Genomic DNA, 25,762 nt, shown 5'->3' with positions numbered 1-25,762 from the left:
AAACCTATAAAAAATGGCTCTGAACCAATTCTAGAACTGCAGAACCCACAAAACAGCAGAGGGAAGTAGGGCTCCAGCCCAGGACAGCCTGGATGGTCTCTGGGTGAGGTCTATCCCACACGGATCTGGGAGCTGGGAGCTGGGAACGGAATGGAGCAGAGCAGAGCCCAGCATGAGCTGCTTGGACCAACCAGACCAGGAGCCGGGTGGAGCAGGCCCTAGCACCCTGAATCAGTGAGCTGCAGCAGTTACCAGACTTCTCAACCCACAAACACCAAAGACAACAGAGAAGGTTAGTGGGAAAAGCTGCCGGAGTGGAAGGAGTTCACAGTTCAGCCACCACCCTGGGGCAGCAGAGGTGGGGCAGCTACAGCTGCTGTTGCTTCTGGCCCCAGGCCTACCTGCTGGGAGGAATTAAGTGGTGGATCAGAGCAGGAGTGCACAGTCTGCTGAAGATCTAAGCCCAGTCTGGGTTGGGGGCTCTTGGGGAAGGAGAAGTGCTGGTGTGGCAGAGCTGGCGCATCCCCCCCAAACGTGGAACATAGAACTCTTTAGTCTACAAGCAGTCATACCCCGCTGAAGAACTCAAGGGTCAAGTTAGCTGATTGGGAATATGGCCAGGCAGCGAAAACACACCCAGATTCAGTCTCAGACTTTGGATTCTTTCTTTGGTGACAAAGAAGACCAAAACATACAGCCTAAAGAAGTCAACAAAGTGCAAGAGCCTATACCAAAAGCCTCCAAGAAAAACATGAACTGGTCCCAGGCCATGGAAGAGCTCAAAAAGGATTTGGAAAAGCAAGTTAGAGAAGTAGAGGAAAAATTGGGAAGAGAAATGAGAAGGATGCGAGAAAACCATGAAAAACAAGTCAATGACTTGCTAAAGGAGACCCAAAAAATACTGAAAAATACATTGAAGAAAACAACACCTTAAAAAATAGACTAACTCAAACGGCAAAAGAGCGCCAAAAAGCCAATGAGGAGAAGAATGCCTTGAAAGGCAGAATTAGCCAAATGGAAAAGGAGGTCCAATGGACCACTGAAGAAAATACTACCTTAAAAATTGGATTGGAGCAAGTGGAAGCTAGTGACTTGATGAGAAATCAAGATATTATAAAACAGAACCAAAGGAATGAAAAAATGGAAGACAATGTGAAATATCTCATTGGAAAAACCACTGACTTGGAAAATAGATCCAGGAGAGATAATTTAAAAATTATTGCACTACCTGAAAGCCATGATCAAAAAAAGAGCCTAGATATCATCTTTCAAGAAATTATCAAGGGGAACTGCCCTGATATTCTAGAGCCACAGGGCAAAATAGAAATTGAAAGAATCCACCGATTGCCTCCTCAAATAGATCCCAAAAAGAAATCTCCTAGGAATATTGTCACCAAATTCCAGAGCTCCCAGATCAAGGAGAAATACTGCAAGCAGCCAGAAAGAAACAATTTGAGTATTGTGGAAACATAATCAGAATAATCCAAGATCTGGCAGCTTCTACATTAAGAGATTGAAGGGCTTGGAATACGATATTCCAGAGGTCAATGGAGCTAGGATTAAAACCAAGAATCACCTACCCAGCATGCTCCAAGACAAAATATGGACTTTCAATAAAACAAAGGACTTTCAAGCTTTCTCAGTGAAAAGACCAGAGCTGAATAGAAAATTTGACTTTCGAACACAAGAATCAAGAGAAGCATGAAAAGGTAAACAAGAAAGAGAAATCATGACAGACTTACTAAAGTTGAACTGTTTTGTTTACATTCCTACATAGAAAGATGATGTGTACGATTCATGATACCTCAATATCATAGTAGCGGAAAGGAATATGCATATATATATATATATATATGTTTACATATATATAAGTGAATGTGCATGTATGTGTATATATATATATATATATATATATATATATATATATGAAGAGAGAGAGAGAGCAGACACAGGGTGAGTTGAAGATGAAGGGAAGATATCTAAAAGACATAAAATCAAATTAAGGGATGAGAGAGGAATATATTGAGAGAGGGAGATAGGGAGAGATAGAATGGGGTGGATTATCTCGAATAAAGGTGCCAAGAGGAAGCAGTTCTGTGGGAGGAGGGGAGAGGGCAGGTGAGGGGGGAATGAGTGAATCTTGCTCTCATCAAATTTGGCCTGAGGAGGGAATACCATACATACTCAATTGGGTATCTTACCCCACAGGAAAGAAGAGGGAAGAAGATAAAAAAAGGGGGGGATGATGGAGGGGAGGGCAGATGGGGGTGGAGATAATCAAAAACAAACACTTTGGAAAGGGGACAGGGTCAAGGGAGAAAATTCAATAAAGGGGGATGAGTTGAGAAGGAGCAAAATATAGTTAGTCTTTCACAACATGAGTATTGTGGAAGGGTTATACATAATGATACACATGTGGCCTATGTTGAATTGCTTGACTTCATAGGGAGGGTGGGTGGGAAGGGAAGTGGGGAGAGAATTTGGAACTCAAAGTTTTAAAAACAGATGTTCAAAAACAAAAAAAAAAAGTTTTTGCATGCAAATAGGAAATAAGATACACAGGCAATGGGGTGTAGAAATTCATCTTGCCCTACAAGAAAGGAAGGGAAAAGGGGATGGGAGGGGAGTGGGGTGACAGAAGGGAGGGCTGACTGGGGAACAGGGCAACCAGAATATACATCATTTTGGAGTGGGGGGGGAGGGTAGAAATGGGGAGAAAATTTGTAATTCAAACTCTTGTGAAAATCAATGCTGAAAACTAAATATGTTAAATAAATAAATTTAAAAAATGTCATGAGCTTCTTCTTTGTGCCATGTAGACTTGGATAACTAGTTGGGTGGCTTGGTGGATAGAATGCTGGACGTGGACTCAGGGGGACAAGAGTTTGAATCTTATCTCAGACATTTATTAGTGTCATCCTAAGCAAGTTACCTCTCTCTCTTAGCCTCAGTTTCTTCATCTGGTCAAGGGAAATGATAATAGAACCTACCCCATGGGGTTATTGTGAAAATGAGACAAAATTATATTTGTAAAGTACTTGGCAAACCCTAACATGCTTTATAAATTCTAGCTGTTATTATTTAATACGTGCTAGGGTAGGGCAAGTCCATCAGAGTGGTGCAGAACGAGGGCTGAGGGGGAAGGACCCTTGATGGGAATCAAGGAAGATTTTATTTATTGGGGCAGCTAGGTGGCTCAGTGAGTAGAGCACCACCCCTGGAGTCAGGAGGACCCAAGTTCAAATCCAGCCTCAGACACTTGACATACTTACTAGCTGTGTGACCTTGGGCAAGTCACTTAACCCCAATTGCCCTGCCTTCCCCCTCTAAATATATGTGTGTGTGTGTGTGTGTGTGTGTGTGTGTGTGTGTGTGTGTGTGTGTGTATTATTTGTTAAACTCTTCCTATGTGTGGGACCCTGTGCTCGGTGGCTGCAAAGGAGAATAAGACACCATCCCTTCCTGATCCCCAGTCATTAGGACTTTTAACTTCAAACCATGTTATATTTGCTCATTAGAAGAGGTATTGTATCAGCCCAGTAGAATGTAAGCCCCATGAGGGGAGGGGCTGTTTCACTTTTTTGTCTTTGTATCACATGAAAAGTGGTGTGACTCACTGGGTAGAGTGCTGGATTGGGAATCAGCAAGATCTAGCTTCCTTGCCCACCTCTGATGTGTACCAGCTCCATGACCCCAGGGAAAGTCATTTTTCCTCTCAATGGCCTAGGTTAGGGAGCAGTTACCCAACTGCACTGACAGAGGGAATTTCCTCACTGGGAATTCCTTAAGCCCATGAAATCACAGATCTGGATGTGAAAATGACAAATCCCTAAAGCCTAGCACAGGTCTCAGCATACAGTAGGTGTTTAATAAATGCTTGAGGAACCAATGATTCCCTGTCTTCATGGAGCTCATAGTCTAACGAGGGGTATGTTATTGTTGTTCTTCAGTTGTTTTAGTTGTATGCCAGTCTTCAAGGCCCCATTTGGGGTTTTCTTGGCAGAATATACTGGAGTAGTTTACCATTTTCTTCTCCAGCTCATTTTACAGATGAGGAAATTGAGGCAAACAAGGCTAAATGACTTCGCCCAGGATCTCACAGCTAGTAAGAGTCTGAGCTCACATTTGAACTCAGGTCTTTCTGATTCCTGGCTCTGCTCTCCATGCACTATGGCACCACCTAGCTGCTCTCGGTGCCACATAGCACCCTACGGGGCTAGGACACACACACACACTAACAATAACGAAGATGATGATACATGGTTGGTCCTTAAGGAAAATGCCAATCAAGTGCCAACGCTAGACTAGAGGGAAGCCCAAGCAACAATCCCCTCGTCAGGGTGCTGAATGATCCATCTACACTGGGGAAGACAACACCAGCAAACAGCTTTTGCAATAGTTGGTCCTCTTCTTTATGCCACCTTAGCGATGAAACAGAATTGACCAAGGGGCGCTCTGATCAATTGCTCAGCCTTCAGCTGCTGTAACTGGAATCGATTAGTTTTGTGAATTTGGCCAAGATTGGGGCCAATCAATTCAGTTTAAAAAAAAATGTCACGAGTCTCTTGTTTGGCACTGTGTAGACAAAAACCAGCCAACCAACCAACCAACCAACCCAACCAACAAACAAACAAACAAAAAACCCTACGTGGCTGATTCTTTCTAATCTTCCACTGGTCTGATTTACCATGATTAATTGAGATCTCTGTGCTAGGTGTGTGCTTGTATATAGGTTTCTGTAGCTGTGTTTGTCTTCATCTCTGTGTGAATGTGGGTGTCTCTGTGTGTATGTGTCAGTGTGAGTTGTATGCACACAACAGGTATGTTTATGTGAGTTGTGTTTAATACTGTTTAATTTATGGAGTTTCCCCAGAGAGAAGGAGGAAAGTGGCAGGTGTCATTTAAAAGTAAGAAATATCTTAGACCATGGCAAACAGCTGATGATGCCTGTGGGATTTCTCCTGTGTGGGAGGGATATAGATTATTCTTTCTCCCAGGGTCTTGATGGGAGACCTGTGGCATGTGAGAATTGTTATGCCTATAGTGAAAAGCACACTGTACCTGGAGCGAGAATTCAAAATGGAGCTGGAATACCAGCTCTACCACATACTAGTCATGTGGTGTTGGGCAAGGAGGCAGGGTGGTACAAGTGAATAAATACTGACTCTAGACTCAGAGGACCTGTATTCAAATTCTGCTTCTGACTCATTAGCTATGTAACCACAGGCAAGTTCATTTAACCTCCCCATGCCTAAGGATTATTCATTGTTAAGTGAGGGTATAGATGAGGTCCCTTCTGGCTCTAAGTCTGTGATTCTATGACTTTCCTCCCTTTCTGGCCCTCTGTGTGCTCATCTGTAAAATGGACATAATATCCCATACTCTTGACTTCTCAGGGTTGTTTTGAGACAAGCACCTGGAAACCATAAAGAGGTGCAGAAATATCAGCTGATGTTAATAATTCAGAACAAAAGATAATCCTAACAGGGCTGGGAACTATGAGGGATGACACTCTAAAGACAGGGTTTCATAGCCATGTTGATAAGACCAGATTGGACTAGGCATGTTAAAAGACAAACCCACAATCATTTAAAAACACTTTCCCAGCAACACGTATGTGTGAACAATGAACATAGTCCTTCAAGTATTTTTCCCAGGACCTATTAGCTTACTACTTGAACTTATTGTACCTACCTGAGCATTTCTTCAGAAGTCCTGTCTTAGTTAAACATTTCACCCATTTACTATCTTAGGAGATGGTGACTTTGTGGGACTGGAAAACAAGTATTACCATTCACAGGGAAAAGGGAAGATTCTCACCCAATACCTCTCACATCTATAGGAGCCATACTTATTGAATCAATATAATTTCTCTTGGGGATGTTGAGGGGAAATTGATTATAGAGAAGGTGCTGGTGGGCAGAGTTTGGGGTATCCATGTACTGGTGCCTGGCTAAACATACAGTGGTATGTGAACATAATGGAATAATATGCCCAAAGAAATTACAATTAATTAACAGTTAACTAATTACAATTAACTAAAAAAAGAATTCAGAGAAACTTGAGAAGACTTGTATGAAGTGACAGAGTGAAATAAGTAGATGTAAGAGAACAATTTATATGACAACCATTATAATGTAAAAGAAAATAAAATTGAAAGACTTGAGAACTTTATCAATACAGTGTCCATTTGTGACTTCAGAGGATTGATGATAAAGCATGACTCTTGCCTCCTAGCTGAGAGATGGTGAATTATGGGTATCAAACAAGGCATATGTTTTTAGACATAGTCAATATCTTGATTTAATTCAAAGGGATGCCCATCAATTGGGGAATGGCTGAACAAGCTGTGGTATATGAAGGTGATGGAATACTACTGTGCCATAAGAAATGGGGATGATGCAGACTTCATAACAACCTGGAAAAACCTACACAACATAACGCTGAGTGAGCGGAGCAGAGCCAGGAGAACGTTGTGCACAGCCACAGATATATGGATTCCGTGAGGACCAACCCTGACATACTGCGCTTTTCTCAGCAACCTAAGGGGCAAGGACAACTCCAGGGGACTCACGATGGAGAATGCTATCTTCATCCAGAGAAAGAACTGCGAAGTTTGAACAGATCGAGGCGCACTACATGCTCGCCTTTTTTGCTTCTTTTCTTGTTTTTGTTTTTGGGGTTTTTTTTTTTTGGTTCTGTCTCTTCTTTCTCATGATTCATTCCATTGGTCAAAATTCTTCTCCACGACTTGACTAGTGCATAAATTAATTCAATGCGAAGTTATACATGACAGTTATATGAGATTCCATGCCATCTTGGGGAGGGAGGGGGGAGGGAGGGGAGAAAAACTGGAACTCAAAACCATGTAGAACCGTGTGTGGTAAACTAAAAATAAATAAAGAAATTTAAAAAAAAAAGAAAAAAAATATCTTGATTTATTTTACTTGATTATACTTATTACAAAGGAAAAAGCAGTAATCACCCCTTGCCTCCACTTCCCTTTCTTATTTTTTTTTTGGACGGGGGAAGGCAGGGCAATTGGGGTTGCCCAAGGTCGCACAGCTACTAAGTGTGTCAAATGTCTGAGGCCGGATTTGAACTCAGGTCCTCCTGACTTCAGGGCCACTGCTCTACTCACTGCACCACCTAGCTGCCCCTCACTTCCCTTTCTTAACCCATTGCAATCTGGCTTTGCAATCCTGATCATTCAATAGAAACACATCTCTCCAAAATTACCACTGATCTCTTAAAGTCGATATTCAATCTTCATTCTTTCTGACATCTATGCGACATATGATTCTGTTCAATGCTTTCTCATGGATGATCTTTTTTCACTGAGTTTTCATGACATTTTTTTTCTCCTGGTTCTCCTCCTATCTGTCTGACCACACTCTTCTTTGCTGAGTCATCATCCATGTCCCCTAACAGTGGGGATTTCCAAAAGCTCTATTCCGGACCCTTATCTCTCTCTCTCTCTCTCTCTCTCTCTCTCTCTCTCTCTCTCCACTTATATCTCTCTTGATGATGTCATCAGCTTCAATGTATTTAATTATCATCTCTATACAGATGACTCCCAGATTTATATGTTCAGTCCTATTCTCTCCTAAGCTTCTGGTTCGCATCATCAACTGCCTATTAGATATTTCAAATTGTCTATACATCTTGAAGTAAATAGGTACAAAACAGAACTTATTATCCCTCCCTTCATCTCCCACCAAATTCATCCTTCTTTTGAATTTACATAGTTCTGTTATGGGTACCACAAATCTTCTAGTGTGCAAGTTTGACAACCTTTCAGTGTCAACTTTAACTATTCCTTCTCCCTCCCCCAACTCCAACTCATCTGCCACACAGCTGTCAATGTGTTTTTTCTTAAGTGCTGTTCTGATTGTGTTATTCCCCTATTCAATAAACTTCAATAGTTCCCTAATGTCTCCAGGATAAAATACAAACTCTTCTTTTTGTCCTTTAAGACACTTTCCAGGCTGGTCCCTTCCAAGCTTATTATATATGAGAAATCCTGAGGGTCTTCCTCTCCCATTGACTTTTTTTACCAGGTAAAAGAGACCATTCTTTGCCTCATTTATTACCTAGCCTTAATCATTGAATGGGCATTGCCTCAGACAAACTGAAGCCTGGGAAAGACCTTAACTTAAAAAGGCCAAGGTTTTCTCTGCATCCAAGGCCATCTCCAGTTGCCCCCATCTATATCTTGCCACTGGACTCAGATAGCTGTGGAGCAGACAGTGAGGCTAGTGACTTTGCACAGCCCTGCCTCACGTTAATCCAATTCACTTGCAAGTTGTGACATCACCTTCCTGATGCCATGATCTTCTTTAAGACAAAGGACAACCATCACCACCACCACCAGTTTTATTATGTAATCCTCTTCTCCTCCCACTGTATGCCTAGCCAGGTTGACCATCTCGCAGTTCTTCACATGTGATACTCCATTTCCCATTTCTGGGCCTTTCCACTGGTCATTCCCCATACTTGTAGGGCTCTTTCTCCTCGTTTCTACCTTCTTATTTCTGTGATTTGCTTCAAGACTTAGCTTAAGTGTGATGTTTTACATAAAGCCTTCCTAATCTTTCCAGCTACTAGTCTCTGTCTCCCTCTCTCTAAACCACCTTGTATTTACTATGTACTAATTTTATATATATATATATATATGTGTGTGTGTGTGTGTGTGTGTATGTGTGTGTGTGTATGTATATATACATGTATATATACGTGTATATATATATGTGTGTGTGTGTGTATATATATATATATACACACACATATATATACAGAATTCTGTGTATAGGTAAATTGATTTCAGAGACTTCCATTTTAGTCTTTGTTTTCCCTAGAGCTTAGCACAGGGCATGGCATATAGTAGGGGCATAAATACTTTCTGAGAGATTGATTCTATTGGTGGAAGGAGGCATTGGTAAATGACAGTGATGGGGCAGCTAGGTGGAAAAGTAGATAGAATGCTGGGCTTGGAGTCAGGGAGACATGAGTTCAATCCTTCTTCACACACTTACTATTTGACCCTGGATAGATAATTTCATCTTTTTCTGCATTTTCTCAACTGTAAAATGGAGATAATAAAAGTACCCACCTTCACAGGATGGTGAAGATCAAATGAGACCATATCCATAGAACATTTAGCAGAGCCTGGCACATAGTAGGTGCTTAATAAAGAGTTTTCTCCCTCCCTTCTTGGGGGAAAGACACCAATAAAATAATTAAAAAGATAAAAAATAGCAAAGAGGAGTAGTCTGATGGATGTAGAAATCAGCCTTTGCTTAGTGAGTATTCAACCAAAGTTTAGCAAGCACCTTGTACTTGCTGTGCTAGGAATGCAAAGACTTTCCCTCAAGGAATTTACATTCTGTGGAGGGAAGCAATATGAACATAGGTAAATAAACACAAAATACATATGCAGAGTAATTTCCAGGTTGGGAAGGCACTGGCACCCAAAGAGGGTCAGAAACTCTTCTTGAAAGAGGTGGCGTTTCTACTAGGTCTGTATCCCAAAGAGACTTTCAAAAAGAGAAAAGGACCTCTCTGTACAAAAAGCATTTATAGGAGCTCTTTTTGTGGTGGCTAAGAATTGGAAACTGAGGGGATGCCCATCATTTGGGGAATGGCTGAACAAGTTGTGGTATATGAATGTAATGGAATACTATTGTGCTATAAGAAATGACGAGCACGCGGATTTTAGAAAAACCTAGAAAGACTTACGTGAACTGATGCTGAGTGAAGTGAGCAGAATGAGAAGAACATTGTACACAACAAGAGCAACATTGTGTGATGATCAGCTTTGATAGACTTAGCTCTTCTCAGCAAAACAATGATCCAAGACAATTCCAAAGGACCCATGATGAAAAATGCTACCGACCTCCAGAGAAAGAACTGAGGGAGTCTGAATGCAGATTGAAGCCTACTATTTTTAATTTTCTTAATTTTTGTGGGTTTCTTTTAGTCTGCCTTCTTTCATAACATGACTAATATGGAAATACATTTTGTATGATTGAACATGTATAACCTGCATCAAATTGCTTACCATCTCAGAGAAGGAGGAAGGGAAGGAGAGAATTTGGAATTTAAATTTAAAAAAAATTAAATGTTAAAATTTTTTATGTAATTGGGGGAATTATTACAGAAAAGAAAAAAAGTGATTCTTGATTGGAGATTTGAAGAAAACTAGAGATTCACTAACAAAGTGAGGAATGAACCTATTCCAGGAACAAGGGATGGATTATAAAGGAAGAAAGATGGGAAGTGGAATGTTATATATGGGGAACAAGTAAATGGTTCAACTGAACTACAGCCAGGAATGCGTGGGGGAGATTAACATTCAATAAGGTAGGACAGCAGCAGACTGGAAAGGGTCTTAAATGCCCAATAGAGGAGTTTGTGTTTAACCAAACTTCTTGAGCAGGGCAGTGATATGACTGGACCTTTGCTTTGGGAATATCATTTTAACACATGTGTGAAGGATGGATTGACTGGGGGAAAAGTGAGGCAGGGATATCAATTAAGAAGTTATCAAAATGGTCTATGTGAGAAGTTACGAGGGCCTGAGCTAGGGCAGCAACCATGTGAGTAGAGAGAAGGGAAGAAATGTGGAAAGTATTGTGGAGATACAATTGGCTAAACTTGGCCACTGATTGGAATTTGAAGGGTGAAGGGACAAGGAAGAGTTGGGGAAGATTCTGAGGTTATGAGCCTGTGGGACTACAAGGATGATGAAAAGTATGGAAGAAGAGTAGGTTCTTTGGGAACAGATAACGAATTCTGTATTGGACATACTGAATTCGAGATACTTATGGAACATCCAATTGGAAGTGTTCAATAGGCATTTAGTGATGTGGGACTGGAGCTCAGGAGAGAGACTAGGGCTGAATATATAGATCTGGGAGTCACTGGCATAGAGATGCTAGTTAAGCCCATGGAACCTGATGAAGTCACCAAGAAAGAATGTAGAGAGAGAAGAGGGCCCAGGATAGAATTCCTGGGGTACACTCACTTGTAGGAGGTGGAAAAGGGATTAAAAAATAAGCAAAGGAGACAGAGAAGTAGTAGCCAGATAGGGAGGAGGAGAACCAAGAAAAAACAATGTCATAGAAAAAAATAACAGGGAAAAGTGAGTATCTAAAAGGAAAGCATGACAGATAGTGTCAGATGATGGAGATAAAAAAAGAATGAGAACTGAGAGAAGAAGATCATTGGATTTGGCAACTGACTTCCTAGAAGGATATAGGGACAGATACAGGGTGAAATTTGGATGAAAGGAGAACAAAAGATCAATAAAATTTATTTGAAGAAAGCAACACAGATTACTGTTACACATAGAACAATTTCAAATGAGTGAACGAAATGAACTGGAGGCCCTTCACAATCCTGGTAGGCTTCTGTGCACTCTATAGCTAATTAATGCCAAAAATGTGGCACCCAGAACTGAAACTGATATCATAGATATGATCTGATCAAGGCAGAGTCCCCCTAGATAATCACCTCATCAGTCCTGGGCACTCTCTTAATGCAGCCTAGGATTGTCTTTGATTTGTTGGTTGCCATCACACTGTTAACACATAGCAAGCTTGAGGTTCACTAAAGACTTCAGATCTTTTTCAGATGAATTGCATCTCGCTATGCCTTCCTCACCTCATACACATGTACACACACAGTTATCTGTATTCTTGTCATCCATTGCTATATTGTCTGTTCCATGAGGGCAAGTACAATGTCTTATCAAAATCCACTATCTTCTCTCAATCTTGCCACGATGTTATAAATTCTCTTTGTATTATTTTTCATGTATTGTATCCGGTCTAACTCTGCCTGACTACTGTTATCAGATGATCTTGCTCCCTGCTTCTTGTCCCCAGAAAAGGCTGCTCTGGGGTGGAGGGGGATCCAGTATTCACAACATACCCAGTCTCTCTTCTGATTCATGAGAATCCAGGAGGCCTGGTTGTATATGTGAATGTTTCATCTAACCATCTGGCCCCTCCTCCCCAACAGCCCAGCTGTTCCTAAAAACATATGGTTGAGGGTGATGACGGGTGTTTGTAGGATATAAAAATCAGGATTTCACTGAATACTGAATCACTATTCCCCCATCCCCCCCAATCCAATCAGTTTCATGTCCGGCCTGCTAGAAGTGGTTGCTAAGTCTCAAGTGACCTGCAGGTGGGAAAGGTGTTTTCCTCAGATTTGCAAATTGAGCCCAACGGATTATTTAAAAAAAGAAAAAGCCTCTCAGAGGAGACCAGGCTGACCCTGAGAAGAACATGAAAATAGAGTTAACTTTGACCCATTCCACATGGTGCTATAGGAAGAATTCTGGATTTAAAATCTGAAGAGACAAGTTCTGAGCCTAACTCTGTTTCTTCCAATTTGTGTGACTTTGGCCAAGTCTCTTGACCTTTCTGGGTATGAGCTTCCTGGGCTGCAACATGAGGGGTGGGTTAGATGTTCCCTGAGGTCCTTTTCAGGTCTGGATTCTACAATTTCTTAATCAATCAACATTTGTGGTTGGTAGGAACTCGTAATAGGAACACTGGGAGGGGGCAGGCAGGGTGCTCGCATGGAAGGGTAGATGATGCAGAAAGGAAAGTCACAGGCTGAAGCAATGCCCAGTTGGATCTGTGAATTAGGATGCAAAGACCTGGGTTCGAGTCAGCTTTGTCCTTTGTTGTTTGTCCTTGTTCTTAAAGAGGACCATGACATCAGGAAGGTGATGCCATGACATGTAAGTGAACTCGATTTAAGTGAGGGAGGGCAGTGCAAAGTCACCAGCTTCACTTTCTCCTCTCACTTTGTCCCTTAGTACCTGTGTGGTCCTAGCCAAATCACTTCACCCCCGAGCCTGTTTCCTCTCCATAAAACAAGACTATTCCCCTGTGCTCTGCCCACCTCTCCGCACTATGGGCAGGAGGAAATTACGTCTGACAATGCTTGGTTATACAAAAGGCTACCTGAATCGCAGGATGGAAGAGCCTCAGAGCTAGAACAGACCTGTTAAGCTACGAGCCTAAAACTCTAAGGGTCAAAGAGAGGCTGATGGGGAGAAGCTCCCTTCAGTCAAGAGCCACCTACCAGCAAACTCATTATGATGGCGATAATAATAGTCCTGTGAAGTAGGCAGGGCAGGGATTAGGGTGCTGGGAGGATCCATGGGCTAATTTATGAAAGGGTGCTTTGTAAAGTCTAACGCTGTTGTACCAAAGTAAGGTATTATTAAGGCATCATTATTATTCAGCCCAGCAGACTGAAAGAAGTAAACAAAGCAGGGTGGGGTAAGGGTGGGTAGCAGCCACTCCGCCCCATGTGCTATTACCATTCTACCTAGTCTCAGGGAAGATGGAGCTCTGCTTCAGAGGGGAATCGCAGGATTGAATGGAAGAGCCAGTCTATTCCTTCACAAATTTAATAGAGTTGGGACAGCAATCTCAATTTGTTAGTCATGTGACTCAGGTCAAGTCATTTAATCATCTGTTGGTCTTAATTTCCTCCTTCTGTTGAATGGGGATAATAATGCCTTACCTCACAGAATGAATATGAAGAAAGTGCTTTATAAACCATAAAGTGTTATGAAATCAAAGTTATTTTTATTAGCATTAACTATTTAATACTGGAGTTAGGAAGACTCATCTTCCTGAGTTCAAATCTAGCCTCAGACACTTATTAGCTCTGTGATCCTGGGTGTTTGCCTCAGTTTTCTCATCTATAAAGTGAGCTAAAGAAGGAAATGGCAAACCACTCCAGTATCTTTTGCCAAGAAATCCAACCACTCCCCCAAAAGGGGTCATGAAGAGCTCAACATGATTGAATGACTGAGTAACAAATTTGCAATGGATCCTGGAGCAGACTAGAATATGGTGGGTATAAGGTTCTTAATAGTTCACAGACATTCCCCCTCCCCAAGGTGTTTGTGGATAGGGAAGGGAATAATCCTTTATACAGCTCCTACAATGTGCCAGGCACTGAGCTAAGTGCTTTTACAAAAATCACATTTGATCTTCACAATTGTATGTATTACTATCCTCATTTTACATTTGAGGAAATTGAGGCAAACAAAGGACTTGCCTATGGTCACACAGCTAATGTGTCTGAGGCTGTATTTGATTTCAGGTCTTCCGGGCTCAAGGCCCAGTCCTCTATCCACCATGCCACCAGCTGCCTTAAGGATAGATTTCAGGAGGTCCGTGAACTTGGACAGGGAAAAATTCCATCTTTATTTCAATACATTTGGCTTCCTTTGTAATCTTATGTATTTCATTCATGTATTTAAAAATGTTATCTTGAGAAGGGGTCCATAGGCTTCACAAGACTATCATAACACAAAAAGGTTTAAAATATCTGTCCCCAAACAGCTATATGGACAGGTGTTTACAAGGGTGGGGGAAGGGGTGGAAAGAAAATAATTTCTGTGTTATAAGTCATCTACATGGAGGCAGACCTCCGTTCAGCCTAAGGGAAAATCTTCTAAACCTTGAGAGTTGCCTAGCAATGTATTAAACTGCTTTGTTAGGAAGTTCTCAATACTTTCGTTAGGAAATAGATGGCTCATCATGCTATGGTATATTAACGTAATAGAATATTGTTGGGGAAAGGGAATTCCTCCTTTAGGCACTGGTCACTTCTGTTGGTATTGTTAATCAGAAAAAGGTCAGCATCATGGCCAGTGGCTGCCATGAAGTAGAGAGTAGCTGGTTGGTTTGATACTGGCTTAGTGGAGAATGCTAGAATAATTTAAGAGGAGTGGTATAGATGGGTGGATTTTAAGGAGGAATAACTATTCCTGAGACTAGAAGATTTAATTAGTTTGTTTCACTTCTGTGCTTTTTGGCAGGTTAGAAAAAACCGAGAGCAAGGCTAAGTCAGTCAGTCAGTAAGCATTTATTAAGCACCTACTAGGTACCAGGCACTATGCTAGGTGCTGGGGATACAAAGAGAGGCAAAAAAAAACAAAAAACAAACTCCAAAATCAAAACAGCCTCTGCCTTCAAGGATCTCACCATCTAATGAGGAGAGGCTGAGATGCAAGTGGCTACCCAGGGCTTGAGAAGGGAAACTATGGGAGTATAGAAAAAGTATCTCTGTGGTGGGGTATATCTCTATGTCTCTTTAGAGTGCTACTCCACAAGGAAGCAAATGGGCAAAGGTGAATGTTCGCATGCCCCTTTCCTGAGTGTCTAGTATTTTGTGGCAGAGCTTGTCAAGAGATCAATGTCCTATCAAGGCTTGAGTTGATGATGCAAAGGCCTTTCAGAGACAGTTTTAGCTGGCTTTCTGCTATAGCAAATTCTGAAATGCTATCCCATTCCCTCAAAGACATGTTTTGAGAGCTCAGACATTATACTGCCCAAAGGAAGATAATGTTATAAGTCTCAGAATCCTACAATCTTTTAAGAATTCTAGAATCACAGAACTTTTAATATACGGACTTCATCCCTGGGGTTAGCCATTCCACTTACCCTCTCCAAATTATAATTCTGTTTCTTCCTATTCCTAAACACCCTGGATTATCCCCAGGATCCACCTCTGAAGCTCTGAGTTGGGAGAAGCTATCAGAGGTGCTGCTGAATCTGGGAAATTACTGTCTCCTATATATTTGGTCGTCATTTCTTTCTTATTCTCTTCTTACTCTCCCCCAGCAAGAGAGGGAGAAGGCACTGACAGCTGTGGAGCTGGGACTTTCTCTAGTTGAGATGCATTAATTTGTAAATATCTTCATTTATATGTAAATGTGGAATTCCTAGCCTGGCACCAACCTTCCTGCCAACAGCTAATAGGACTTCCGCAGCCTCATAGCTTGGCCTGCTTTCCTTTCTTCTACCGTTTAGGCTGCTGGGGGGGGGGGATTTGTCCCCCTATGATTTGATGTGATTTGAAGAGCTTTTATCTTTCCTCTCCATGCCTCGGGTTTCCTCTGTTCTCTATCCTCCTCCTATCCTGCTGCCTCTGACTTCCCCATCTCAAGAGAGCCAGCGTAGGATAGCAGAGAGTACACTGAACTTGGAGTCAAAAGACCTGGGAAGTGACCAGGATGACAAATGCCCTCAAGATCATGCTAGAGTTAAAAGAAATTTGGAGTGTTTAGCCTGGAGAAGGGAAGACTTATGGGACATATGGTAGTTGTTTTCAAGTATTTAAAGGGTCAGGATATGGAAGGGAAGGGTCAACTTTGTTCTGCTTCGCCCCAGAAGGGAGGACAGATGCAATGGACAGAAGCATGTGACCTTGGTGGAGGCATTTAACCTCCATGAGTCTCAATTTCTTCATCCCTAAGATGAGGGGGTAGAACTAGATGGCCTGAGGTCCTTCTAGCTTGGGAGCTATAATCTAATGACCCTAAGATACCAGAAGACAGATTTGGTCTTGATTCAAGGAAATTGTGGTAATGAAAGCTATTCGATAGTCCAACATGCAGCTTTGGATGTAGGGTCCCCCACCCTCCTTCCCAGGCCCCCACTTCTTCAAGCAGAGGCCAGACAACCAATTATCTGGGAGGTCACAGAAGGATTCTGGTTCAGGTGGAGGTCAAGCTCTGAGGGCCCTTCTAGTCCTGAGGCTCCGAATCCCTGCCCCAGCACTCAGTAATGGAAGGGACACCAGACTTAAGAGGGGAGGGCTTGAATCCAGATCTAACTCCACCACTCATTCATTGTCTGATCTTGGGCATTCAGCCTCCATTTTATCTTTGGTAAAGATTCAAACTATCCAAAGACCCATGACTTCCCTCATGCAGGTTCTCCTCTTAACCTTCACCAAAGTTGATCCCGACCACCTTAGGAAATTGTTTTTGTGAGTTGCTGTGGATTAAATAGAAGCCATCTCTGGATGGCTGATGGGTGAAAACCCATGGACCTCTCTGCAGTTAGCTAGGCTGGACCTTAGGAAACTGATATCCATCACTGGTCCATGGTCCATTGCTGTTTCTGCACTAAACCCCTTTCCAGTTTAATGGTCCCAGTGAGGGGCTGAGCTCTGTTGGCATAGGCTTTCAGAGTCCAAGGTCACCCCTATGCCATGGATGAGGCATCAGAGGAGGATGTTGGGGGGTTGGGAAGGGGAGAGAACATTATTTGTACTAATTGTCTCATTTGATTCTCATAACAACCCTGGGAAGTAATGTATGTAAACTGCTATGCAGCCGTAACACGCTATCCGAATGCAAGCCATTATCATTAACAGGTAAACTACCAGCCCATGTTTTGTTAAGCCAGATGGCAATTTGGTGAAGAAGGCAGTCTTCAATTTCCATAGGCCCCAAGGCCCTGGGAGAGGGGAGCAATTGAAAGAGCCATCATCACCTAGTATCATGGAATGAATACTGGTTTTGAAGGTCAGTCCTAAGCTGGGTTTTTGGATGGCCATGGTAGGGCCAAGGTATGTAAGACCAACATTCAAATCCACCTCTGACACTAGCAGTATGATCATGGACAAGTCACTTAATCTCTCTAAGACTCAGTTTCCTCATCTGTAAACTGAAGTTGGACTGAATATCCTCTCAAGTTCCTTCCTTCTCTAAATCTATGATACTACAACTAATAAATTCCTCTGAGGTTTCCCTTAGAGTAAGGATCCTTAACTTATTTTTATGAATGTGTATGTATGCATGCATTTATAGGTGTGATGGACTCTGGCACTCTGGTGAAGCCAATGGACCTCTTCTCAAGATAATATTTTTAAATAATTGAAGGACATGCAAAATTTTAGTTAAACATTAATGAAAATAACATGTATTTTTTTCCCATCCAAGTTCAATCTATCCATAGGCCTCAGGTTAGGAACTTTGGCCTTAGGGGGTCACAATTTCCTCATTCATAAACTGAAGAAGTTGGATGTTCCATCTCTAATGCTCTAAGGTTTCTCCCATTCATTCATCCAACAAATATCAACTTAGTGCTTATTCTGGGCCAGGTGCTTTGCAAAGTAGATAGTCCCTGCCTTCAGGGGCCTTCCACTCTCTTGCACCAAAATAACATGAACACAGATAAGTAAGTTCAAAATATATACTAAGTAATATCTGGGAGGAGGGAGAGAACTAGCAGTTGGAGGTTTGGGTGTAGGAGGCCTGGAGTAGGAGGGGGCTCTTTGAATCAGCCTTAAAGGCAGCTGGAGATTCAACAAGTAGAGGTGAAGAGGGAGGGTGTCCCAGGCATAGGAGACATTCTGTGACAAAACAAAAAGATTCAAGATGTAATGTCAGGTATGAGGAAGAGCAAAGGACCTAGTTGGGCTAGAACACAGAGGACTTCAGGGAGATTATAGGAAGTCTCGGAAGGTAGGCCAGGCCCAACTGAAAAGGACTTTAAATATTAAAAAAAAAACAGGATAATTTGTATTTTATACCAGAGGAAATTGGGAACCACTGACAGTTCTTGATTAGGGAAGTGACACGGTAGACTTGTACTCTAGGGATATATATTGGCAGCTATATGAAAGATAGATTGGAGAGAAGAGAGACTAAAGGTAGGGAGCCCAATTAGGAGATGATTTTAATAATCCATACAAGAGGGAAGGAGGATTTGAGCTAGTGGTAGCCATGCAAATAGAGAAAATGAGGCTTAGAGTTAGATCATCAAAGAGGGCTAGGTAACAGTCAGGCACATCTCTCTTGGGACGAGAAATGACATTTCTATACTGTTTTAAAGTTGCCACGAGCCAGTTTGGCAGACCTGCTAGAAAGTTCGGGTCTCTCCTCTGAAGCGGCCTGGCTGAGTCACCCTAGACATGGCCCTGAGTATCTCAGGTCTGTAGTCACTTTTCTGAGACTGAGTAAATGAATAGGTATTACCATTCATTGGAAGAGGGAATTTCCTTTCCCGTGCACTTGCTCTTTCAATGTTCTATCAGTATCATAGGTCTGTATTCCCTATTCCTCTAAAGTTCACAAAGCACTTTTCTTACAACTCATCAAGGTAGGGAGTATGAAGATGACCACCTCTATTTTATATGTAATGGGGGTTCTGGCACATGCTGAGACCCCCTAGACTGGTGTGGAAGAGTGTTTTAAGGAGATTGCAGGACTGGGGCTTTCTGGGACATTCCTCATTGATCCCATGGCTGGGGCTGCCTTTTTCCACCGTCTGGGTATTGACAAAGAGAGACCGTGGAGTTTGTGTGTGTGTGTGTGTGTGTGTGTGTGTGTGTGTGTGTGTGTGTGTGTGTATGAAATATAACAGTCCTGGGCATGAGAGAGTGGGGCCAGAGTCCACCATGTTAAATATAGATGAGATAGATGAGGAAAAGGAGACTTGGAGAGATGAATTAACTTAGCCAAGTCCCAAAGCTGCTAAGTGACAGCCACGGAACTTGAGGCCAGGTCCCTTGATTCCTACTACTTCCATTCCATACTTCCATTTCGACTATACCAAGTTGCCTCTGTCTTGCCTAGAATGGTGAGTATGTATGTAAGAAGGATGTACATATACATTCAAGGAGGTGTCATTACCTTCCTTGATTCTCATTGTAGAACATTTTATACCATTTTATAACATTTTTGTAATTTCAATAAGACTCAGGGCCTGAACTAATTAACCAGAAGAAAAGCCTGATCCTAACAGTCTCTTTGTTCTATGAGTAAGTTCAGAGATGCCCCTTCTTATGTCAACATACTCAGAGCATTCCTTTCTCTGTCCATGGCCATTAAGGGTGAAAACCTTGACCCCAGACACTATTTTGAATTATGTGACTTTTCCTTATCTTAATATTTTATGGGCATATACTATGTTATGGAATGTTAATGGCAAATTAAACACAGAGATCCTGGGTTGTAATTTCAATTGACACTTTGTCAACTATTGATTTGATGTATTTACAATCTATTCCATTAAGGAAAATCCTTGTCTTGTATCATAATTAACATACATGGAGGTCATAAAAGTGATGTAATGCAAGCTGCTGTGTTGGGATCAAAAAAATGTATTTAAGCTTACTGATTTCTTTGTTCACAGAGTCAGACTTAGTCTGGCCCCCATGCATGTATGTATCCGCTAAGTTTAAAGGGAATGAATAAATAGATGTATAAGTAATATGAATTTTTCTACCACCTAGCTTGTTTGTTTCCTTCAACCAACTTTCAGATTTAACATCATCAAGGCAGACATTATTATGTCCCTTCTAGACAGATGAAGAAACTGAATCCAAAGGAGGGAAGATGGTCAGAGGGCCTGTGAGTGGCTGAGCAAGCATCAGAAGCTCCTCCTGCTTCCCTGTCCAGGACTTTTCCCAGATCACTCCAGGCCAGTTTCAAGGACCAATTGGAGAGCCTGCCCTTGGTGCCCTCGGCCTGATTATGCTGGGGGAATGGTGTCATCATTAACATTGTTGACATCTGGGGCTCTGGGTGTGGGAAGAGGTGTGCTGGAGCCAACTTACACCTTTTGGAGCCAATTGTTAAATTTTCAGTGTGAGTATTTACACCTCTGAATTCAGCAAATGCCACAAATAGGGCTTGACTGGTTATTTTGTTGATTGTCTAGACTTAAGGAAGGGATGGAGAAAATGTTAACAATACAGATTAAACTAAAAAGTGTGTCCTGTAAACACTTTTTTGAGAGCCTGTCATTAAATATTTATGAGCACATTGCTGCCTTTAGGGATGGGCCTCAGCAGAAACAGCACTGGGCTAGGGGGTCAGGGGACCTGGGATGGAATCCCTGGGATGGAATCTGCCACAAACTAGATGTCTGACCTTGGACCAGTCCTTTACTCACCATATTATTGGGATGGCCTAAACCAGGGGTGGGGAACCTGAAGCCTCGAGGCCACCTGTGGTCTTCTAGGTCCTCGGGTGTAGCCTTTTGACTGAGTCCAAGTTTTACAGAACAAATCCTTTTATTAAGAGGGATTGGTTCTGTGAAGCTTGGATTCAGTCAAAGGGCCACACTTGAGGACCTAGAGGGTCACATGTGGCCTCAAGGCTGAAGGTTCCCTACCCCTGACCTAAACCATCTTCATTATGTCTTCTAGCTCTCATAACCCTCAAATCAATCCATACTGAAGCTTTCCAGGTCAGTCTTTGGAACTTCTTTTGTCTCCATCATCTAAGGACCGCCTTTCCCGGCCCAGGGACCTCAGGATGGCCCTAGTGATGGCAGACTTTGTAACTTACTAAGCTGCTCCCTCTTTCCAAAGAAATGTCGCCATCCCCATAGCATTTCTGAGTCAGTGTCTCTGAGGCAACAATGGATCAGATGTGCTTATAGGTCCAAGAGCCAGATTTAGAAGATGCCCTTTTCTAGCCCCTCACCTCACAGTGGACTGATAGACAAGGTCTTCCCTCTTCCGGTAATTCTCCATGTGGGAAGAGTTGGTGGAGAACATGGCATCAAATGTGAAGATCTTTTGCTTGATGGTCCCACCGTCTGTCACCTGCCAAAGAAGCAAAACCACATCCAGTGGTGGTGTTAATGGCAGTTGTGCTCCAGGGCTAATCCCCACCCACTACTGTTAAGGCCACTGAGAGATCTCTGATTCTCTGTTCTTCTACTGGCTTAAATCATAAAGTGCTTTTTTCCCCTGTGAATTGGCAAGGATCTCATTCTAAGATATATAAGGAACAGATTCAGATTTATAAGAATAAGAGCCATTCCCCAATTGATAAATCGTTTAAGGATTTAAACAGGCAGTTTTCAAGGAAAGAAGCCCAGACTATTTATGTCCATACAAAAAAAAATTCTCCAAGTCACTACTAATTAGAGAAATGCAAATTAAAACAATTCTGAACTCTTACTTCATGCCAACCCGATAGGCAAAGATAACAAAAAGGAAAATAATAAATGTTAGTGGAGCTGTGGAAAAAATGGGCATGTTGATTTACTCAGTGAACCTGTGAATGGGTACAACCATTTTAGAAACCAATTTGGAGTTATATACAGAAAGTTACTAAATGGTTCATACCCTTTGACCCAGCTATGCCACTGCTATGCCTATACCCAATTAAAGAAATAGGAAGATGTTCTATATTTACAAAAAAAATATTTATAGGAACTCTTTTTTTGGGGTAGCAAGAAATTAGAAACTAAAGGGGTGCTCATCAATTGAGGAATGGTGGAACAAATTATGATATCTGAATGTAACAGAATATTATTGTAATGTAAGAAATGAGGAAATAGATTATTTCAAAGAGACTTGGAAAGGCTTATATGAACCAATGCAGAATGAAGCAAGCAGAACCGAATGAACAATTTAGACTATAACATCCATGTTAAAGGAACAGACGATTTTGAAGACTTTTACACAAAGTATAAAGTGATCAGAATCAACAGAACAACTTCTACATTAAGAAAAACATTGTAAAGTCAAAGAACTTTGAAAGCTGTAAGAACTATGACAAATTCAATGAATACCCATGATTCCAGAGGGCTGATGATGAACATACTACCGATTCCCTAGAAATCAGAAGGATGATAGATTAAGGGTGCAGAAAGAAAAATGTATTTTTGCATCAGTCAATGAGGGAATCTGTTTTGCTTGATTATTCATACTTGTTAGAGGAATTTGATTTTCTTTTCTCTCTTTTTTTAATGATGCGGGAAGTAGGAGGAAGAGAAAATAAATTTCTGTTAATTTTTTAAAAATTAAAAAAAAATAACCTGAAGGGGCCTACAAGATGTGGTGCTGAGTGGGCAGAGCAGAGCTAGGAGAGGATTGTACGCACCCAGAGATATATGGATTCTGTGGGAGCTAGCCTTGGTGGACCTCACTCTACTCATCAATGCAGGTTTCAGGGGTGGCTCTGGGGGACTCATGATGGGGAGAGCTGACTATGTCCACAGAGGGAGCTGTGGAGACTGAATGTGGATTGGAGCAAACTGTTTGGTCTCCTTTTTTTTTCTTTTTTTTTTTTTTTGGTTTTGTTTCTTCTTTCTCATGATTCACTCCATCGGTGGTGATTCTTCTTTGCAGCTTGACTATTGTGTAGGTGAGTTTGCTGTGAAGTTATGTATGGAAGATATATCAGATTCCATGCCATCTTGGGGAGGGAGGGGGGGGAAGTGGGGGAGTATAATCTGGAACTCAAAGTCATGTGGAACTGAGTGTTGTAAACTAAAAATAAAAAATCTTAATAAAAAAATTAAAAAATAACAAAGCAGGATATTACAGATATGGAATGTGATATACACTTTCAGATGAGACCTCTCATAGGAGTGATCTTTAAATGTTCATAATGTAAAAACATAATACATCAATAAAACTTAAAAAAAGAAAAGGAATTGGAAAGGACCATTTGGGAAGAGTCACTCTTATCCTGTGAAGGCAATGAATCAGACCAGCCAACTGAGAGACCATAGAGACATTAGTAAGGGGGCTAGGGCCAATGAGCCTGGCAAATAGTAGGTGTTTGTAAGTGTTTGGTGACTGTTTGGCAGATGGAAACCCTAGCATGATTCCAAACAAACAGTCAAATTTTCCTTTCTATTGATTCATAATTCCAAGCAGTCTCTTACTTCTGACGTGAGGACAGAATGTGGGAACATGGCAGATGGGATGGGGAGAGGTGTCAATCTTTAGGTAATAACATATTGATAATTTTTGCTATAGGCTATGAAAATTCAAACTTAGAAAATACAGAGATGAAAGGCAGCAGGGCATATAGAATTCCATATTAGGAAAATGAAACACCTGGCTTTCACTACCAGTTTGGTCATTGTCTCATTGTGTTGGCCATGAGAGTCAGTTTCTCTGGGTTCCAAATGATGGGGTTTGGAGTCAAATGGTTTTTGGGATCCCTTCCAGCTCTAATAGCTTATGTAATAAGGTTCCTAATATTGTATGTTCTGAGGATGCTCTCAGCTCTGACATTCTGTGTCCTAAGGCCCCTCTCAACTCTGACATTCCATATTCTAAGCCCTTCTCAGCTCTGACATTCTCTGTTCTAACCTTTACATTGGTTGGAAATGGCAGTGCCGGCTAGTGCTCAGGCCAGCCTGCAGGGGGCGAATGGAGCCACGCTGGTGCTTTCCCAACTGGGCAGGTTCATTCTTCTATCTTCTACAACCCCATTTTTCCACATAGCTCTTATCCCTGATATGCTTGAGAGCAGAAGGGAGGGTCTCTCTTTATTCTCTTTCCTGTTTCCCATCCGCTCAGGGGTCGTTTACTCCTCCTACTTCCAGAACTCCTTCTATTCACCAGGTAGAGGGAATTTCATTGTTCGGAGTCCCCGATCCAGTGAAATCCCAGGCCCTCTCCCCTCCCCACTTCCAGAACAGTGAACATCATAACCATAATTTGGATTTCAATTCTGCCTTTCTTTCCAAATTGTTTTCCTTTTTGTTTGGCTCCTTCCTCATTCCCCCAAACAGTAGGCTATGAGAACCATGTTTCCGATGTAAAGATGGTTCAAACTAACTCATACCCTGTTTGATGTTTAGCCTGTTGTGACAGTCTGAAAAAATATTTAGACTCAGCTGGAATGATGAGATTTATGGTATCCAGCATCGGAGCATCAGGCTTGGAATCAGAAGACCCAGCTTTGAGCTTGGGCTCTATCCTCATTGGCAATTTCCTTTCCTGAGTCACACTTCCTTTATCCTCCCGGTATGAAATGATTGGATGAGAGCACCTCCAAGGGCCCTTCCAGCTTTGACATTTGATGAGTCTATGATCGTTGACAGATACTATGAATGGAGAGATTGGAGTATGGGATGGGTTGGATGGAGGTGGTGAGTGGCAAGAGGTTGTAAAGAGAAGGTGCCATCTATAGCCATGGGAGATGGGGAAGTAACCCATCCTCCTCTGAACTATTACTTCCTGTGTGACCTTGGACAAATCACTTGGTCTTTCTGGGCTACCATTTCATTGTGTGTAAAATGAGGAGGGTTGAATGAAGACTCTTTCTAGCTCCTGTTCTAGGATTCTTCTTTCTCCCCTCCCCCTCTCAGAAGCAGTGGTGAGGTGAGATGGGCAGTGAGATACATCAAGGGTGAACTCTGCCTACTTCACAGTTTTACCAGGGGGCTGGACTAATCTAATCATTGCCTCCCCTTCCTACCTGTACCTCCACCATGTCCTGTGATGACATTTTGTCCTGTGACATAGTCTAGAGATTCTGCCTTGGGGAGATGGGGCTCAGAGGAACAAACCAGCTTCTGAGATAGAGGGTTCTTCCCAGCCCCCATCCCCACTTCACTCCCCACTCCCTTACTGATCAGGGGACCCTGGGATTTTTTCATAATGGCCTGGAAAATGGGCCAGTGGTGAAACCTGGTTGGGGCCAGTTGTCTTAACAGCCCAAAGAAGTTAAGACATTCCAATGTTTGACTGCCAACTAATTATAAGATCATGGGGAGGTCCCTTCTCCCTTTTAGGCCATGTACCAAATAGAAGCCATTTTGTATTTCCCTAAGGACCATTTATAATCAAATGGATAATGAGTAAATTCAGATCTGTGGTCTCATCATCATAGATGCTCCAGCCACTGACTTCAATTATGCGCCTTAATGGATCATAGGTTGATAGAATGTGGAGGTGGAAGGAACTTAGAAGCCAACTAGTCCAGTCCCCTCACTCTATACATGAGGAGTTTGAGGCCCACAGGAGCTAAGGACTTGCCCAAGGTCACACAGATAATAACTTGCAGAACCAGGATTTGAAATCAAGGACTCTTGAATTCCAATCCAGCACTTCTTTGCCACTCTTCCTTCCAAGGCCTGACAGAAACTTTAGAGCATGGGCTTATAGATTTAGAGAGGACATTAAAGACCGTCTGCTCTAACCCTCTCATTCTACTTAGTTGACTTGT

At 42.0% G+C, this 25,762-nt stretch overlaps 1 protein-coding gene across 1 annotated transcript in view; it reads right to left on the bottom strand.

Annotated features, from left to right (window-relative positions):
• IGSF21 (immunoglobin superfamily member 21) overlaps positions 1 to 25,762 on the bottom strand; it is a 339,687-nt gene that overhangs the window by 126,882 nt on the left and 187,043 nt on the right. The window contains exon 8 of the mRNA XM_036743729.1: positions 21,266 to 21,387. Within this exon, the coding sequence (XP_036599624.1) occupies positions 21,266 to 21,387 (122 nt within the window). The remainder of the gene's footprint in view (positions 1 to 21,265; positions 21,388 to 25,762) is intronic.

The sequence above is a fragment of the Trichosurus vulpecula genome, chromosome 2, assembly GCF_011100635.1.
Source record: "Trichosurus vulpecula isolate mTriVul1 chromosome 2, mTriVul1.pri, whole genome shotgun sequence".
In the NCBI taxonomy this organism is placed as follows: Eukaryota; Metazoa; Chordata; class Mammalia; order Diprotodontia; family Phalangeridae; genus Trichosurus; species Trichosurus vulpecula.
Note: the sequence above shows the minus strand (reverse complement) of the source record. Positions and strands in the feature narration are given on the sequence as shown.